General features: G+C 39.3%; 1 protein-coding gene across 1 annotated transcript in view; it reads left to right on the plus strand.

Moving 5' to 3' along the window:
• Positions 1-1345: 1345 nt before the first annotated feature.
• The window catches only part of LOC139948586 (vascular endothelial growth factor receptor 1-like), a 67058-nt gene continuing 47142 nt past the window's right edge, over positions 1346-21261 (plus strand). Inside the window, 1 exon segment of the mRNA XM_071946758.1 lies at positions 1346-2221. Within this exon segment, the coding sequence (XP_071802859.1) occupies positions 1858-2221 (364 nt within the window). The 5' untranslated portion in view covers positions 1346-1857.

Consider the following 21261-nt stretch of genomic DNA (forward strand, 5'->3'; position numbering starts at 1 on the left):
GTCCTCTTTTTGGGGATATTTGCTAGCCTGGTCGCGAACCATTACTTCATACCTGCACACCAAGGTGACTGTATCGCTTGATTGCTAGTTTGATTAACTTTGCTTGCACGATTTGTTTTCTTCCTGTAGGACTACTTGCTCACCGCCTTGACAATTTATCTTCACAATTTTGCTACATGCAGAGGTTGTGCATTTTTTTTTTAGCATGAAAATAAAAGGTCATTATTACTTAGTACCGCCTACACTTTCCTTGTGGTAAAGAAGTTTGGTTATTTTCCCTGTGCCTCCCTTGTGGTGAATAAATCAACTTAATAGAGGCACCAGATATGCCACTGTCGGCAATTTGTAACTTCTATAAATGATGACGTATGTTCGGGCGGTTAAAGCCATTATACACTTTCGGTAAACAGTATTGTCCAAGTCCCACACTTCGTGTATCACAACTAATATATAAAATAACAAACCTGTGAGAATTTAGGTTCAATCGGTCATCGGAGTCGGGAGAAAATAACGGGAAAACCCATTTTTGTTTCCGCGCGTTTTACCGTGTCATGACATGTGTTTAAAATAAATCCGTAATTCTCGCTTTAACGAGAGTTTATATTGTTTTAATGTTTTCTCAAAAAGTAAAGCATTTCATGGAACAATATTTCAAGAGAAGTCTTTCACCATTACCTTCTGTAAACCCTGTAAATTATTTGTAAATCTGTGAACTTTTTTTTTTCTTTTCCTGTACCGAAAGGGTATAATGGCTTTAAAGGCAATGGACACTATTGATAATTACTCTGAATACATTTTAGCATGGTAACGAGCATTGGAGAGCTGTTGATGGTATGAAACATTGTGAGAAACGGCTCCCTATGAAGTAACGTAGTCTTTGAGAAAGAAGTAATTTCTCACAAAAATATTTGAAGTTGATTTCGAGACCTCCGCTGAGGCCTCCGAAATCAAGCATCTAAAACCATGCTGAAACCACACAATTTGTGCGGCGAGCAAGGGTGTATTTTTTTTACCATCAATATTCTCTTGCAACTTCGACGACCAATTGAACTCAACTTTTTTATTTTGTGCATATGTTGAGATACACCAAGTGGGAAGAGTGGTCTTTGACAATTACCAAAGGTGTCCAGTGCCTTTAATGGAGGCAACAGATTTGTAATGTCTATCAATGATGACGTATGTATGTGTACGGGGCGGTGGAATTGGCTCGCGAGTCAAGCCTGCAGGTGGTCTGGGAAGCTGCATTCTTCCCACCGTCACTGTCAGTGAAAGGCCCTCAGGCTGTAGAGAGAGAGAGTGGTGTACGCGTGTGCTATGTTATTGTGATTATTGCAATCTCAGTGTGTATAATGCCGCGTCCCGTGCAAGGTTTATAGACAGCGGCCTTGTGACTTCCGTGAAAAAGAGATGACCTCAGCCACCGATGTGGGAAATACAGTTGCGTTGCGTATTTACTGTCATATTGTTTTCAATCTACCACCACTGTTCAGAAACCGGATAAAGACTGGAACGTATGTTAAATGATGATTCGCATTGGTATTGCAGAAATACGAGGCTTAGCAAGTACATGCGAAGTGGAAATTTGATACCGTCACGCACACTAATGTGAAGTACTTATAAATTGGGTCAGATGTGTTTCCAAAATATATGATAAAGCAAGTGAATTCGCGTTCGTCACTGTCTTTTTTTTGGTCATCCAAAAACTGCCCACTCAATGTATACACGTTGCATTGTTAATCGCCTCATCGCTCTAATGATTTGAGACTGAAAGCTGTTCCTTTAGTATACGAAAGAGGAAGTCATGCATGCAGCCTGCATGTGAAAAAGGTAAAATTCTAGTGACTATCTAAAACGGTCATGGAGTGGGAGAATGAACTTGAGGGATCTATGGTGCAGGACGACGACGGGGCAAGCAGACCGTTAAAGCCCCTTCAACATTGCACCGCTACGCTCCATCACCGTCCAACTCACCGGTGCCAGCTGCGCCGTGTGAATGCTGTTCTACTACCGGGGAGTTTATTGGTGAGAGACGGTGCTGTCGGTAGCACATCGAAACACAGACAATGTGGCGAGTTGGGAGGACATTTTAACAATCTTAGGATGGGAACCCCTTTATTGAAAGCATCTATGGATGTCAGAACTGCGTTTAGAATTAATCGAACTCTGCTGTGGATTATATTGGTGTTCGTATGGTCGGTGACGTGGCCACTTGCTGCACAAGGTAAGTCTATAACTTTGGAAACAGAATAAGGAAATGGTCCCAAACTTGAGAGCTAGCCTATGTAGGCGTGTAATGTGCTTTGAGCTGGTTTTGGAGTTGACAGTTGAACCGGGAGCTTGCTCTATGGTTGATACTTGGTTGAACGTAACGGTTCACTTGGACCCCTTGCACAAAATGTGTTTATTCATTTTCCTTAGAAAATTGGATTATGAGATAACTGGTATGTTTACAGAGCACTTTTTGTTTTGTGCCAATATATGTCACTGTCCATGTTTGTCGCAATTCCTTGCTGTATGTTTGCACAAATAGGTCGCTGTTTTTTTTTCGCTAAACAGAAAAAGGATCATCACGCTGACCTCATTAAAACGACATTTTTGTCACATCTGTTTTGTCAATTCATGGTCAGTCATGTGTTTTGAAAACTGAGGGACGAGACTGGACAAGTTAATGCCGACCAGAAGGACTTCAGTTGTCATGTTATTGTAATGTAGGGTAAAGTTGGTAGCTCAACGTACTAAGAGACAATTGGCATAGCCATAGATCATGGAGGTATAATTCAATATCTACTGTGATAGCATGGTTTTTTCTCTATGGAAAAAAAAACCAAGATTACCAACCCAATTTTAATTTGCTGCATATTGCTTGTAACTGGCAATCAGCTGTTGGATCCTGAAAACCACGTGCAAAATTTGGATGGAAATCCTGTTTTTATTAAGAAAGAAATTTTATGCTAAGCAATATTTTGTGCTTACAGGCTTTATGAAATGGGGCCCAGATAAGTTCTTGATGTTTTGTTTAGGATACCACGCAACGCAGTGGTGGAACACGTTCGTGAAACAGCATTTTTTGTCCATGATGGAGGAAGGAAATGATTTTTTCCTGATATCAAAATAGCTATGCCTATTATGTGTAGTACAGTAGTGTTCTGGTGATGAAGCAAAGTTACATCCGGTTTTCAGAATCCGGTTTGTGTTGATTCTTACTTCTCAATTTGGAAACAAGTGGTCGCGTAATCTGTCTTTGTGATGCAGCATCGCTATGAATTAGTCACAGTGTCCTCTTTTTCTTGGTTTAATCACGGTCGAATTTGGGTATAACGAACCCATGCCCCATGTACATAGTGGTCTACCACGGTGGTGGTATCAAAGAGCAAGCGTGGCTGTATAGTTAAAGGAACTCGTTGCCTTGGATCGGTCGAGTTGGTCCTTGAAAAGCGTATGTAACCGTTTGTTATAGAATGCATATGATTAGAAAGATATTTTAAAAGTAGAATATAATGATCCACACAAGTTATCACTCGAAATTGCGTGGTTTTTCTTTTACTTCGTCGACAAACACGGTCGGCCATTATTTTACGGGAGTCAAATAAAATGGCCGACCGTGTTAGTTCGCAAAGTAAAAGGAAAACCACGCAATTTTGAGGCAAATGTGTGTGGATCATTGTATTTTTAAACATCTGTCTAACCATATGCATTTTATAACAAACGGTACAAACGCTTTTGAAAGACCAACTCGACCAGTCCAAGATAACGTGTTTCTTTAAAGGCAGTGGACACTATTGGTAATTGTCAAAGACTAGCCTTCACAATTGGTGTATCTCAACATAGGCATAAGATAACAAACCTGTGAAAATTTGAGCTCAATCGGTCATCGAACTTGCGAGATAATAATGATAGAAAAACACACCATTTTTACACGAAGTTGTGTGCTTTCTGATGCTTGATTTCGAGACCTCAAATTCTAAACTTGAGGTCTCGAAATCAAAATCGTGGAAAATTACCTCTTTCTCGAAAACTACGTCACTTCAGAGGGAGCTGTTTCTCACAATGTTTCATACTATCAACCTCTCCCCATTACTTGTAATCAAGAAAGGTTTTATGATGATAAATATTTTGAGTAGTTACCAATAGTGTCCACTGCCTTTAAAGCATGGATCGGAGGTGGAATTAGTCTGCAGTCCGTTTTAGTTGTTATGGTTTACCGTCACGTTATCGTTCTGTCTGTTTCGTCTATTATTTGGTGGTATTTGGGTCAAACTATTAATGTCATTCTTAATTTGTGCGAGAAGCTGAGGGCTTGATACATGTGAAGACTCTATGGAATTATAACAACATCCAACCAGGTGGCTGTAACTGATGTGCCTGTGTGTGCGATGTCAACCTTAATAATCGATTATCCTTAATCTGTTTATCAATACTTGGCTGATCCTACTAAAATGGTTTCTTTGAACTAGCGACCTTCTGTAGCCTTTTGACGCAGTTCGGTCGAAGGTGAAACGAGCACCCATAACAAAAGTGACGACATCTCAACATTTATAGATTTTCACCAATTGCACAGTACCTGTGTCCCAAATAATAAATTGTAAATTTGCGGGTACCACAACAATTTTAATGTATATAAATTTTGCATCGGGGATAAAGAAAATTATTTGTTAAAGTCTGTTGTCATCGACTGCATATTTAAACCGAGTATACCAAAGAGTTTTGTTTATGTACATTGTATATCGAGTTTGTTTTCATACTCAACAAAGGATTTGATATAAATGTTTTTGTTACGATTGGGCCTGCGCCATTTGTGTTAATGTTTGTTTCATTCGAGAGACATAAATGTGATGACATAATGATGACTGTTCCAGCTTTTTCCTCGTGGTTTTATGACCCAGTTTGTAAAGGGTGTTGATGAAACAAGACTATGCCTATATATGCTCATATTTGTAACTAATTAATTATCGTATACAGTGTAGGCATGCCCGGGCTTTGTGCTGTTGAAATGGACGCCACCGTACGTGTGAAATGTACGTAAAGTTACGTAATTTGAAGACATGTAATTTTGATATTACGTAAGATCATGCACAACAAAGCATTCTCATTTTGTAAACACATGGGGTATAAATATAAGCTGACTCCATTGTCTTTGTATTGACAAGAAGCATTTAAAGACACTGGACACTATTGGTAATTGTTAAAGACCAGCCTTCTCACTTGGTGTATCTCAACATAATGCATAAAATAACAAACCTGTGAAAATTTGAGCTCAATTGGTCATCGGAGTTTGGAGAAAATGATGAAAGAAAAAACACCCTTGATGGACGAATTTGTGTGCTTTCAGATAGGAAGAAAAGACTTCTAGCTATATAGAAGTCTTTTAATATTTTAGTGAGAAATTACCTCTTTTTCTAAAACTACGTTACTTCAGAGGGAGTCGTTTCTCACAATGTTTTATACTATCAACAGCTCTCCAATGCTAGTTACCAAGTCAGTTTTCAAGTAATATTTGTTTTGAGTATGTATATCCAAACGAGTACCTAATTCCCTTTAAGACGTTCCCAAGGCGGTGTGATGTTATATCCTTGGTCTCACATGAATGAAGATCCGCTGCCCATCTACCGGTTATTCTTACATTATGATTGAACCATTTCTAATTGCAACCAGCACGTCTTCATTTCAGCTTTAATCAATTCATGGATTTGCAACTTAAAATTGCCGCATGGTTGATGATTTTCCCGTTATTAAAATCGAATAAAGAAGTGTTGAAAAAGATTATGTAGTATTTTGCTTTTTAAAGACGCAAAAGACAAAAATGTTGTTTTTCTGTCTGTCAAAAATTAATTTGAAAGACGCCTTTTGTGCAGCAGTATAGTTTGTAGTATTTACGTTCATCTCTAATGAGGGTAAACTTCGATCAGCTCCAAGCACTGCTTTCCACTCAGTACAACAGTTTCCTTGGAACAAACAGTATTACATTATTACACCATTAAAATTGTTTTAAAAGAGAAGGCACCATCACCATGATAACCTGCTAAATAGAAAATCATTGCAAAGAACTTATGGTACGGACTAACATATCTGTTGACTGAGCCAACAAAAGAACAAAAAGAACCTATTCAAAATGGCGCAAATATCAAATATAATACACCAAGGGCCCAAACAGAGCTCTAAACTAAATCATATAAACACATAAGGATTTAGAAGGATTTGGGATAGTATGTTCATTTACAATAAGGAGAAGGATATTGAAGGATGTTGACACTTATGGTTTACGACAACTTCAAACTGAAGGATATTGAAGGATTTGGGCAGTATGTTTCCGAAGGGTTTGGTCTGTTAGGGTTAAAGACACATAAAATAGAAGGACTTAACAATGAATATAACTAATCTGAGCTTGAAGTGTGCACCTTGACATTTTTTTTAAAAATGTAATAAAACCTTTAAGTTGTATAAGCGAACACACATTATTTGTATAAAATAATATTGGTTTTTTGGTGGTTACCCCCTTTGTTTGTTTTTTTAAATGAAATGTTCGATGAATTATAGGAACACGTTGCCTTGGATCGGACGAGTTGGTGTAAAACAAAGACGGTTTGTAACCGTTTGTTATAAAATGCATATGGTAGAAAAGATTGTTTAAAAGTAGAACACAATAATGTGCCGCCAAATTGAGTGGTTTACTCTTTACTTTGCGAACTAACACGGTCGGCCATTTATGGGAGTAAAAAATTTGACTCATATGGGAGTCAACAATTTGACTCTCATAAATGGCCGACATTTTACTCCCATAAATGGCCGACCGTGTTTGTCGACGAGGTAAAAGAAAAACCACGCAATTTCGAGTATGTGTGGATCACTAAACTCTACTTTTAAAATATCTTTCTAACCATATGCATTTTATAACAAACGGTTAAACACGCTTTTTTAAAGACCACCTCGGCCGATTCAAGGCAACGTGTTTCTTTAATAAGTTTAAGGTGACCATTTCGAGGAGTTTGCTCAACAAGAAGACCGTCTTGCATTTGCAATGATAGGAGCAAAGCAGCCTCCTTGTCAATTCTCTGCCACACTCACTAAATCAACATCAAAGACGTAAAAGCAAAACAGATCGCCACTCGAACCCCCTTGGATATTAAAAAACCTGAGAGGAAGACTAAGTGAAAAGAGACAAGACTGTGATGTGTTCCTTGCACTGACTGCCCCCACCTTCTCTTAAAGGCACTGGACACTATTGATAATTACTCAAAATAGTTTTTAACATAAAACTAACATGGTAACGAGCAACGGGGAGCTATTGATAGTATAAATCGTTGAGACACGGCTCTCTCTAAAGTAACCAAGTTTTTGAGAAGAAGGTAATTTCTCACTAAAATAATAAAATACCTCATGCCTGAAGCCTTTTATGATGCATTTGAAAGAACACATTATTCTCTTGCACATTTCGAAGACCAATATGTGCTTAATTTTTCACAGGTTTGTTAGTTTATGCATATTATATTAAGATACACCAAGTGAGAATACCGATCTTTGACAATTACCAAAGGTGACACAAATGGTACTTGTCAAAGACCAGTCTTCTCACTTGGTGTATCTCAACACATGCATAAAAAAAAAAACCTGTGAAAATTTGAGCTCATTTGATCGTTGAAGTTGCGAGATAATAATGAAAGAAAAAACACCATTGTCACACGAAGTTGTGTGCTTTCAAATGCTTGATTTCGAGACTTCAATTTAAAACTTGAGGTCTCGAAATCAAATTCGTGGAAAATTACTTCTTTCTCGAAAACTACATTACTTCAGAGGGAGCCGTTTCTCACAGTGTTTTATACTATCAACCTCTCCCCATTACTCGTTACCAAGTAAGGTTTTATGGTTATAATTATTTTGAGTAATTACCAAAGGTGTCCAGAGCCTTTAAGGCATCATGAAATGAAACATCTCTCGAAGGATTTCAAACGCGAGATTGCCAAAACAAATTGGACAGATCTCTGGGACGGAGTGCTCTGGGTGTTAACGGAGCCACAGTTCCCCATTAACTTGGATGAAATTCTGTGCTCGAAAAGCCTCAAACTAAATGATACCACACTACTGTTATTTGCATACTAATGAAAACATAAAAGGGGCCTTTATATGCATGTCATTATAAATGTAATTTCTGTATGGTTGTTCATGATGAAATTCCATGATCGAAAAACCTCAAACATAAGAAACCTTACGACTGTTTGTAGCTTGCATACTAATGAACACATAAAAGGGGCCCATATGCATATCATTATAAATGCAGGGGGTGACCGTGTACTGTAAGGATACTCGGCACCATGTGGTTTGTGCATCGTGTTTTCAATTGATTGTACGTGTTTTCTGAAACAAACGACAGCAGTTCCGGTCCCGAAAAGCTTTAGGAAAAGCTTTCTGTGGGATTTTGCCACTGAACCCTCATTTATATGTGAAAGGAATAATTATTTGACTCGCCCGGCGGGCTAGTGAGAAACGGTTTTCACTCGCCCGCTGCTATTTGCACTCGCATTTGACACTTCTGTTCGAAGTGTGGCTTAATGAAGTTGTACATTTATCTATAACCTGTGAACATTTAAGGCAGTGGACACTATTGATAATTGTCAAAGACTAGCCTTCACAGTTGGTGTGTCTCAACGTATACATAAAATAACTAACCTGTGAAAATTTGACCTCAATCGGTCATCAAAGTTGCGAGATAATGAAAGACAAAACACCCTTGTCACACGAGGTTGTGTGCGTTTAGATGGTTGATTTTGAGACCTCAAGTTCTAAACATGAGGTCTCAAAATCAAATTCGTTGAAAATTACTTCTTTCTCGAAAACTATGTCACTTCAGAGGGAGCTGTTTCTCACGATGTTTCATACATCATTCTCTCCCCATTACTCGTCACCAAGAAAGGTTTTATGCCAATAATTATTTTGAGCAACTATTAATAGTGCCCACTGCCTTTAATTTCAAAAGGTTGCAGTTTTTTTCTACAGATCTTGCCGAAAATCTGGAGCAGTTTTGTCCACGAGGGAAGAGAAGTCAGAAACAAAATCTGAGAATAGTGTCATGCATGAAGTTGTTTGTTTTCGAACGATGTTTTGTCGCACACCAAATTAGATTAAAACATTTTCGTGGAAAATTACTTCTTTCTCAAAAAACTACGTTACTTCAGAGGGAGCCGTTTCTCACAATGTTTTACACTATCAACAGCTTCCCATTACTCGTTATTAAGTAAGTTTTTTTTATGCTCAATTTTTTTGAGTAATTACCAAACGTGTCCAGTGCCTTTAATCGCTACATCCCGAACAATAATTTACACAAGCTCATCATCCCATCCTAGCTGTCTTGAATGAGACCGGTGAGGACCAAGTGGACATCTCAAGACGCTTTGACAGCGATGATGCCACTTTCTTCTGATTCGTGGAGATCGATTTTTTCTCCCTCAGGTCGTAAACATTTCCGCGCGAAGATCGGAATACTGTGTTCTATTTATTTGACGTTGCCTTAGTTCCGCAGGTCTTCGAGAGGGTAAATCTTGAAGGCAGTGGACACTATTGGTAATTACTCGAAATAATTGTTAGCACAAAACCTTACTTGGTAACGAGTAATGGGGAGTAGTTAATAGTATAAAACAATATTGTGATAAACGGCCTAAGAATTAGATTTTGAGGTTTCGAAATCAAGCATTTGAAAGCACACTATTTCGTGTGACAAGGGTGTTTTTTCTTTCATAATTAATATTATCTCGCAACTTCGACGACCAAAATATTTGTTATTTTCTGCATGCTGAGATACACCAAGTGACAAGACTGCGGTCTTTGACAATTAGCAATAGTGTCCAGCGTCTTCAAAGGCAATGTATACCTTTGGTTTCTGGACCATTCAATTGTTGTAATCCTACATAAATGTATAGATGTATACAATAATAACACTAGCATGTGAACGTTTCGTTGCAAAAGATGGAAGTTTTTTTTTAGATATCGCCGGAAATCCGGAGCGGTTAGTCCATTCACACATCAGGAAGAATAATCCGTAATTGGAAGAAACAATTTGAGAAGCGTCCTGACGGTAACCCTTCCCAGCTTCAAATTATGTAGAACAGTGTAAAATCTGCTATCCTTCGACACGAAGCTCACTCTGAAATATTTTAACATTGAGAAAACTTCGCCAGGAATTTATTTTTTCCCGTCGTGTGAAAAGGGTTGTTAGCCACGTGTATAATTGACAATGGTAGTCTACAATCGTGCATGGTCGTTTGACTTTGCTTGAGTATGTTTAAAACCCTTGAGTATTTTGTACCATAACGCGAGGCTGCATAAAGTACACGTTATTCCGTTTGCACTTAAATCTAATACTCGAGGCAATGAATAAATTATTCAAACACGGCAAGACTTTCTTCTCCGTCTGTGCTCGTTGTGACGGCCGCAGTCGAGCAAGGCGTAATGGTGTCGTGGGCGATGCCAGCTCTAATTCTGAGAAAGTCTGCAATAAGGTTAAGTTTTAATGACAGTATACTTTGGAGACAAACAAATTAAAATTTCATAAGTCAGGTGTCATATCGATATTGGCGGGAACGGTGTGTGTTCAGCTCAATTGTTTACTGATTAGGACAGGGCCCATTGCTTTGTTGAACAATACGAATGTTTGACGTCAAAGACGTGACGATGTCGTCAGTAAAGTAGGACAAAATGTCAAGTGTGACTAACCTGTGTCAATGTGTGATGGCTTCAGCGGGTATTATTTTGTTGATAGTTGTAAAGAGATTGAGGCGAAAGTCGTATGAGCTTTAAAGGTACTCGACACTATTGAAAATTACTCAAAATAATTGTCAGCATTTTTTATGCTGAGCAATGGAGAGATGTTGATGGTATACAAAATTGTGAGAAATGTAGTTTTTGCGAAGAAGTAGTTCGCACTAAAATATTTGAATTGAACTGCAGACCTCAGCTGAGGTCTCAAACTCAAGGCATCCGAAAGCACACAACTTTTGCGACAAGGGTGGTTGTTTTTCGACAACCAATTGAGTTCAAATTTTCACAGGTTTGTTATTTGGTGCATATGTTGAGATACACCAAGTGAGAAGACTGGCCAAAGGTGTCCAGCATGCCTTTAACATTTTATAGGCCCTCAACATATTCTATTCTCTTGACATATTTGAAAGACCAAGAAAAGGTTTTAACAAAATTGCAAAAGTCAAACCTGCGGGGTGTTGTTTTCAAATTGAGGTATTTTGAATGAAACCCTGAAATAAATGGTCCCTATTTGCTGAGTGGCTATTTGTGTAGTGCCGTTTTTCAAGATTGATGCTCGGAAGTTTGGAAAATTACACCGGTGTAGGGGTGTTTTTTATTTGAAGGGAAAATAGCTCGACGGACCCTGGGACTCCCCATCAACTCGAGCAGGGGATAAAAGTTCAAGATTCAATGACTAATTTTCACATTACTGTAAAAAGCTGTGAGACCTTAAAAATAATGTTCGTTTTTTTAGTTTTTTTTAAGCATTTTGCACTGTATGCATGCTGGTGGTTTTTTAAGTGGGGTACCTTAATTCCTGAGGCCGGAAGACCTGTGAGAAGATTTTACGCAATCAAAACGCATTGGGTGTCTACACATGAAACCTTGTAGTTGACCTCGTCCCCATGGTGATCGACCTCGCTTGATGCTGGCGGGCGTTACAGACCCTGGGGACGAGCTTGATGTCAAACACGCTCATGAACAATCTGGGGTGATTTAGCAACTCCTTGCAACGAGTTAAAGCGAGAGAGTTTGATATTTTGGGCATCTGTTGTGAAGAAATTAAGTGTTCGATGCAACATTCTAAATTACTGGTGGTTTGTCGATAAGAAATGAAATCCGATAAGCGAAAATGCAGTACTGGTGATAGACTGGTCCCCTGCATTTATCAGTACGAATAACAGTGTTTTCATAATACAAGGATTTCATTGGATAAAGGTGCAGTGACGTTATGAATACAATGTTATGACTGGTCCAACTCCAATGTGGTGTAGTTTGTCAGCTTGCACTTTTGATCACCTACATGCAACATGTGCATTTGTGTACAGCAATTGTGTGTTTTATATAGGCCTAATGTTTACATGTACTTTTGAATTGACTGCGAATCTTCGGGTAAAATGATTGCGAGGTCAATGGTATATCTGGCAACATCCGGTCAGGCCGTTATTCAAGAGCCTCTAAGTGTGACGTCAGATGTTCAGGAAATGTTGAGTATTGTAGTCGTACTTCAAACAGTTATTTAAGACATTGTTTAAAGGAACACGTTGCCTTGGATCGGTCGAGTTGGTCTTTAAAAAGCGTTTGTAACCGTTTATTATGAAATGCATATGGTTAGAAAGATGTTTTAAAAGTAGAATACAATGATCAACACATGCCTCGAAGTTGCGTGGTTTTCCTTTTACTTTGCGAACTAACACGGTCGGCCATTTATGAGAGTCAAAAATCCATAGATGGCCGACCTCCTCAGCCACCGGTGTGACCAAAGTCGTCAGTGCCCATAGGGTATACTCATGCGCTCGAATCTGTCTTTAACTTGAAGGAACACGTTGCCTTGGATCGGTCGAGTTGGTCTTTGAAAAGCGTTTGTAACCGTTTGTTATAAAATGCATATGGTTAGAAAGTTGTTTTAAAAGTAGAATATAATGATCCACACAAGTATCACTCGAAATTGCGTGGTTTTCCTTTTACCTCGTCGACTAACACGGTCGGCCATCTATGGATTTTTGACTCCCATAAATGGCTGATACTTGTGTGGATTATTGTGTTATACTTTTACAATGTCTTTCCAACCAACTGCATTTTATAACAAACGGTTACAAACGGTTTTCATAGACCAACTCGTTCGATCCAAGTCAACGTTTTCCTTTAAATGAGAGAAGATAGTCAGTAGAGCAGTAGTCTCACTCAGAGCAGCTCTCTCCACGAGTCTACTTCCGTATAGTGTGGCGAACTGAAAATAATTGGTTATCCACTCCTTGACAGTAAGTAAACTCTCGGCTGCTCAACGTTAAAAAAAAAAACTTTTTGTAAGCTTTGGTACAACCATTAATGCATTATAGAGCACAACGCTGAACAGGGTCTCGAACCAACCAAGTAGTACAGGCGAACATGAAGGTCATTGTTCAAACAGATGAGTTTTCAGAGTCTTCTTAAAAGCATCCAAGGAAGGGGACGTTAAAGAAAGATTCGAGCGCATGAGTATTCCCCATTGGGCACTGGCGACTGTGGTCAGTCACACCGGTGGCTGAGGAGGTCCTCGGTTCGCTTTTATGTACAAAAAACATCTCATGGCATCTTGACCTATGGTTATATATTGCTGTACCCGAAGACGCTTGTGCGATGATGTTTTCAAGATGGCACTTGTGCATATTGGCTGCTGCCATTGATCGCAAGTAACACTGACTGGATTTTGCCCCGCATACAAAACAGTTGTTTTAAAAGACCCGGCAGTGTATTGTGATTTCAAACCAACTAGAACAATTAATGTTTAAATATTTCAAAGTCATACTTCCACGGGTCATGATCGAGTAAGGCATTCTCTAGCTCGGCGAGCGAGTCGTATACCACTGGGAACGAGGTTGGGCCTGTTGCTGCGATCTCAGTGGTGTGACCGTCTATCTCAATATTAACACTTGCAGTATTGTAATACCTGAGGTATTCGGGAGGCTACACAAAAACCCGAGTGGGACAATTTTTGGAAATAACCTTATTTTTTATAGCCATAAATGACTACATTAATAATGAGTTTGATAGAGTGTGACTCATGTGTGCTAGTACGATTATCGCAAATCTCCCATATGTGAATACAAAATGGCGTCCGTCTTCAAAATGACTGACGGATAGACACCCGGAGGCAAACCGCAGTATCTTGTCCCTTCTCTATATGGTTATAGTATTAACGATGTCGTAATCTCATCACTTTCCACGAACAAGGTCAAAATCTTGGCTCCAGTAATGACATCCGGTTTGACAAGTAGAGTTGGAGAGACAGGCCATAAATTAGTCTCTCATTCAAGGGCCCCGTGTACTTGTTATTATGAGTGGGCCTTAACGGCGTTGATTGGACCGTGGAGGTAGAACTGTAAGGTCCTGTAAGGTCCTCCCCGTTTGCTAATCAAAAACTGTGTGTCATTGAAGCAACTTTATGATGTTTATTGAGGAGGCGGCTATTCTGGTAATAATGCCATTGTGGTTAAAGGCACTGACATCGTTCAGTAATTACTCAAAATATATTAGTATAAAAAAACTTACTAGGGAACGGGCAATGGAGACTCCTTTGGTAGTATAAAATAATGTGAGAAACGACTCCCTCTGAAGTAACTTAGTTTTTGAGAAAGAGGTTATAATATCTCACTAAAATATTTGAAACAGAGAAAAGACTTTTTCGGGCATCTGAAAGCACACATTAAAACAGTGGACACTATTGGTAATTGTCAAAGACTAGCCTTCACAGTTGGTGTATCTCAACATATGCATAAAACAACAAACCTGTGAAAATTTGAGCTCAATCGGTCATCGAAGTTGCGAGATATTGATGAAAGAAAAAACACCCTTGTCACACGAAGTTGTGTGCGTTTAGATGGTTGATTTCGAGACCTCAAGTTCTCGAAATCAAATTCGTGGAAAATTACTTCTTTCTCGAAAACTATGGCACTTTAGAGGGAGCCGTTTCTCACAATGTTTTATGCTATCAACCTCTCCCCATTACTCGTTACCAAGAAAGGTTTTATGCCAATAATTATTTGGAGTAATTACCAATAGTGTCCACTGCCTTTAATGTGCAACAATTGTGTTTTCTTTCTTCGTTTTCTTGCAACTTTGATGACCAATTGAGTCTACATTTTCACAAATTTGTTATTATATGCATATGTTGGGAGACACCCAGTGAGAAAAGTAGTCGTTAACAGTATCAAATGACATCCAGTGCCTGTCCAGGGCACCGTCATTTAATATCGGGCACGTGTGTAGTAACTGAATATGAGGCCGTGTCCGAAACGACGACTTCGGCTACAGCTACACTGTAAAAAAAATCCCGTAAAATTTACGGGAATCGGTTGTGCAGCGAGATGCCAATCGATTCCCGTAATTTTTACGTTGCAAACCGTACACGAAGTTACGGTGTGTGGTAATTTTCACGGTGAGAAAGCTGTCAGTTTACGGTGTAAACCGTACACGAAGTTACGGTGCAAACCGTACATGAAGTTACGGTGTGGCGTGATTTTTACGGTGATAAGGCTGTCAATACGGTGTAAACCCGTACACGAGGTTACAGAGTGCCGTGATTTGTACGGTATATTACACGTTGATATTACTGCCATGGGACCGTATAACCATATGTTAAATGTACGATACAGCTTTGGTAATTGTCAAAATAATTTGGCAAGAAATATAATTCTAAAAAGATTTCATAACAAAACTGCAAATGAGATAATAATCTCCCTTCAAAATAGTTCCATCTTAAATGCTGATATTCAAGAAAAGTTCTGAACACCATCAAAAGGCAACAACTGCTTTCGATTTGCACTGTTCGAATTCAGACGCTGCATTTAGTGGCCTTCATAACACAATATAAACATCCACATAGAAAAACTGATGAAATAGAAAGCTTAACAGGTTACCAATGATGGTTTTTTTGAAAACTAGACGACTGGAATTGGAATAAACTCGTTGTTTCCAGAACCAAAACCAATGATGTATCATACCTTTAAGTAATAACCCATGAGCACGGGATTGTACAATAGAGTACAAAAAAGTGGGTAAATCTAGTTATTCTAGTCGCCCCGCCTGAACTTCCTCATAAGCATTGCGCGTGCGCGATGATCCCTAGAGTTCTTTTGGTGTGCCCAGATACGGATTTTGGCCGTAAAAGGCTGGCGAGCAAAATCGAGAATGGCAATTCACCGTCGAAATACACACATTTCTCACCGTAAATTTACGGTAGTTCCTTTCAGACCGTATGGTGCATTGCGAGCCGGTAATAACGGGGTTACACCGTAAAGTCAAGGAAATTGTTTTATATATAAAATACACCGTAGATGTTTGCGTACTTTTCACCGTAAAAATTACGGTGATTTTATTTAACAATCCCATGGTGCATTGCGAGCCATTGTTTACAGGTTCCACCGTACTTTTCACCGTAAAAATTTCGGTAATTATTTTTAAACAATCCCATGGTGCATTGCGAGCCGGTATTTACGGGGTTGCACCGTAAAGTCATGGAAAAATCTTGTTACGGTAAAACACCGTAGTTGTTTACGTACTTTTCACCGTAAAATTACGGTAATTTTTTACAGTGTACGCCTAGATCAGCGCGTCTACCAGTGTTGAAGAATGGGCAGATGCGCGCGAACTAGCCGTAGCTGTAGCCGAAGTCGCCGTTTCGGACACGGCCTGAGTTAAGATGTTATAGTCTGGCCACAGACTAGCTGTGATCACGACGACAGTGCATACCCAGGACGCTTCCTCTGCAGTACAATACGAAAGTGTAAGGCCGCCAGGGCTAACACTGCACCAAGAAAGCATGAGTATAGTCGCATCTGGATGCAACAAGGGACTTACATGTGCGTCACAGGTCTAGTTTTAGCTACTAAAAACATAACTGTAACCTTGTTTCTTAAGGGCCTTTATAATTTGCCTCTCTGTGATTCTTCTAATAAAATCAATGTAACCATATACAGAGACCAGTCTGGCACCCCTTCTAAGAAAAGAGAGTGAACTTTAACTTGAACTGTCCTCTCAGTATTTTGGCCCATCCCCCAAACCCCCCCCCCAAAAAAAAAAAAAAAACCAAAACAACAACCAGAAATCAGACACAAAAAGGCAAGATACTATTTACTGTTTCCTGTGTACTGGTGCCTCGTAGGTAATTATTATGCAGTTCTTATGTTATAGAACTTTATCATTCTCGAGGGCGTCTCGAAACTTTCAGCTATGTTCGAAATATCAGACCCATTTATTTACATACCACGATATAAACGATTACAAGGTGCTGGGTCACAATCGTAGCCAGTCACACACTGGGGCAAACCCCTTCTTTAAAGGCAGTGGACACTATTGGTTTTAACTCAAAATAATTATGAGCGTAAAACCTTTCTTGATTACGAGTAATGGGGAGAGGTTGATGGTATCAAACATTGTGAGAAATGGCTCCCTCTGAAGTGCCATAGTTTTCGAGAAAGAAGTAATTTTCCACGAATTTGATTTCGAGACCTCAAATTTAGAAGCTCGGTTCATACTTCCTGCGAATGCGAATGCGAATGCGGTACGAATGTTGACGTCACAAATTCGCAACGAATGATTCGCAGCAGGTTCAACTCCGGGCAACTCACTTGCGAATATCGGTGCGAAAGGAGGGGTGTGACGTCACATTCACGTCAAATTCGCTTCGCATTCGCCGGATGTATGAACCGGGCTTTACACAAATAAACACAGGTGGCATTGAGGCAAAACGGAGCCTTATTCACTCTCATTTCGGAAACCCATTGTTCAAGGAAAATGTTATTTTCGTTTGTCACGTTGTGTAGGTGGAAGTGGGCTCTCATATTTCATAGTTCAAGGTTAAAATAAACATTCTAGGCCAAGTGCTCACGAACCGCACATTGTTATCAAGGTCGATGTACATTTGGTATAAACCACTTAAATTGTCCTGCTGCCCGACACAAAAATGCGACCACCTTTTGAAATTAAATTTTCACCGAGTTGTTTTCTGGTTCTATATATCTTACTATTATTATAAGAATAGGATTAAAACATTTATTGAATTGTTATAATATTTGCCTTTAAAGGCACAGGATTCCTTTGGTAATTGTAAAAGACCAGTCTTCTCGTTTGGTGTATCTCAACATAATATGCACTAAATAACAAACCTGTGAAATTTTGAACTCAATTGGTCATCAAAGTTGCAAACTAACAATAAAAGAAAAACACCCTTGTCGCACGAAGTTGTGTGCTTTCAGATGCTTGATTTCGGGACCTTGATTTCGGGACCTCAAAATATAATGAGGTCTCGAAATCAAATTCGTGGAAAGTTACATCTTTCTCGAAAACTCTGAACTTCAGAGAGAGCCGTTTGTCACAATGTTTTATACTCTCAACATCTCTCCATTACTCGTTACCAAGTAAGTTTTTATGATAACAATGATTTTTTAGTAGTCACAAATAGTGTCCAATGCCTTTAAGACGTGGCGGCTTTCATGTGATTAATTGTGATGTGCAAAACGTCGTCGGCAAAGTATATTTCCCTGGAGGAGACGCGCTACGAGGATAAGGAACATTAATTGTCTTGTTTTATTACTAAGAAATGGCAATCTACGACCAAGGTATAATGTCGTTGAACTTGATAGTTGCACATAAAGTGCAACCATTTTCTTTTGTGTCCTCTTTAAGTCGAATCTGGTTTATCAAAAACGAGGCTTGGTGGTCAAAGTACGCTGATGGCCTCCATGTTGTTTCTATGACACCGCTTCCTTTGATTCTATCTGTTGATTGGCCGAGAGCGTGTCACATAGTGTTGTGTATCTTTACTCTTGTCCATGTTCAACGAACTAAGCATCCGAATGGAGTGAATGGATACCCTGGTACCCTGACTACATTGATTTAAACGTGCTGCTTGACAACCTCGAACCCGGTGTAAAGACTAAAGTGTGCATTTGAAAATTGAAATGCGATTTAGAGAACGAACGCAACAGCAGTAGTCTGGTACCCATTTATTTTGTCAAAACTCGGTGTTTCAACTTAAAATTGTACAGTTCTTGTTTGACGATTGATTGCCACGTTATGTTTTACAACGCCACTCGAATCAGTTAATATTTGTATACTATAGCCTTTTTCAGACGACAGCGATTTAGCAAGGGTTAATTCTTGCTTGTTTTTAACATGGTTGCGAATTTGCACAACGCACCTAGTGTGAAAGTAAAACAATGAAATAAAACAAATGACTTCACTGGGGACCAAACAATCCAAGCGTTGTTGTCCTTTCACACGAAGTGCAATTTGAAAAGAATCACAACCATGTTCAAATTAAAGCCAGGGACTCCTGTTAAATTGAGGTCGTGTGAAGAAAAGAGCATAAAATGTCACCCTCTCGTTTGGATGTTGAACTGTCACACGTTTGTGCATTGTTATACGTGACAATATTACGAATGTTGGTTTACATGAATGTTCCGGTCACATCCGGTTAACTTTCAACAACCCGGGATGTACTTGAGGTCTGGCAATATTTACCCAATTCATCATAAATAAATCACTAATATTATACGCACACATGCGTGTTACCGTTGGGATGACGTCATGTTTATTTCCTCTAATACAGACAGCCAAAACTTCGTTGTGGTTGGCTTTGCTTGAGCTGTGTGGTAATTAGCTAGCAACTAATTACAATAATGCATGGTGGTAGTAGTATCATCCAATCACATTCTTGGTGACGTCACGTTTCATTTACATGCGGGCTATGATTGGCTGAAATGTGTGAGTAATATGGTAATTGCTTCTCTTCGTTAGCAAGAATTACCATATAGTATATGTGACCATACAAAATGAAATGACGTCGTATTTCCAGTATTTCATGTGGGTTTGATTGGCTGGAATGAGTGAGTTTATGGAAATTGTTCCTCTATGTTTTAGCATGGATTACCATAATTAGTAAATGTGACAATAGAAAATGGAATGACCGTGACGTCATATTTCCTCTTGCATAATCAGATTCAGCCGGATGTGATTGGCTGATAAGTTTTGTGGCAGTAAACACTGCACACAACCATCTACAAGGAATGAGTGTGCGTTTTCTTGGTGTATATCTATTCTTCCCAGATTCCTTTGGGCAATTTTTGTTCTGATTCTAGTCATCAACACAAGTTTTTATTGTCATAACATTGTATTGTTTACCGGAAGCAAAAACAGTGACATAGAAACGTATGCTATTTCCGTAAGCTGAAAATGTCTGCACAGGGTTAGTATACAAATTGACCCCCAATTTAAGCTGGATTTCATTTGTTGCTAACTCATTTGCTTTAGGATATGAGTTGTGCTCAATCCATTGTAAACGTTGTAACCTATACGTACCCGTTGTTGAAATATCTTGATCGAGTGACACAACACTCGGCACATAACATAAACTGCGCCAATAAAGTATCTAAACACTTACAAATGGTCAGATATATCGGAACCTGAAATAGTATGCCAAAAAATAATTATTCATTTCTATTCACCGTTAATTTCTGCACATTTTGACACATCTTATGTTGCGCTACGATGTTGTTTGGTGGATTTATGGGCACTTGAGTGGCTTAAGGTCGAACTTCAAAAGTTGCAAAAGCCCCTATTCGAGCTAAATCGTTGTAATGTGACGAGTAAGATCAGCGTTTCTTTTGCCCGCCTTTTATAAATGATTTGTTTGTCGCGTTTTGGATAAATCGGTTGCAATGAACATCAGCAATAATTGTCAGTAACCAAGCAAAGGGGTCAAAGATGGGAGGCATACAACAAAATGGGTTAAGAGCCAGAATCCCTGATTATGGTAAGACAGGGAAAGGTGTTTCAAGATAACAGGAAAGATGGCTCAACTGACCAAACAGGAAAGAGGACGGATCGTTGGTTTGATAGAAGCCGGTATGTCGATTCGAGCTGCAGCTCATCAAGTTGGAACGTCACCAGCGACGGTCAGTAAAATGGTGGAATGGCTACCAAGCTCAGGGAAATGTGGACAACCTGCCAATGAGTGGCCGCCCGAGTGTGACTTCTGCAGCAGAAGAAAGTGAACAAGTCCATCAAGCCTGACACCACTCTCGAGGGATTGCGACGCATCCTGATCAGGAAATGGCAGGGGATTGACCAGGGACAGATCAGATGTCTCGTTTGGAGTATGAGAAGACGACTCCTTGCCGTTAACAGTGATGGAGGACACACCAAGTATTGAGGACAGGATATCAGCAGTTTTAGAGTTAAAGATACGGCCATAAACTTCCTGGTCAAGTAAACGAAACGAGTTTGTGTCTTTTGTCTTGATTTTGTCTGTGTGTGATGCTTGTGTGAGTTCCCTTCTGGAATTGGGGTGAATAGGGGCTTTTGCAACTTTTGAAATTCGACCTTAAGCCACTCAAGTGTCCATAAATCCACCAAACAACATCGTAGCGCAACACAAGATGTGTCAAAATGTGCAGAAATTAACGGTGAATAGAAATGAATAATTATTCTTTGGCATACTAATTCAGGTTCCGATAAATCTGACTATTTGTAAGTGTTTAGATACTTTATTGG

This window comes from Asterias amurensis, chromosome 16 (assembly GCF_032118995.1).
Source record: "Asterias amurensis chromosome 16, ASM3211899v1".
NCBI lineage: Eukaryota > Metazoa > Echinodermata > Asteroidea > Forcipulatida > Asteriidae > Asterias > Asterias amurensis.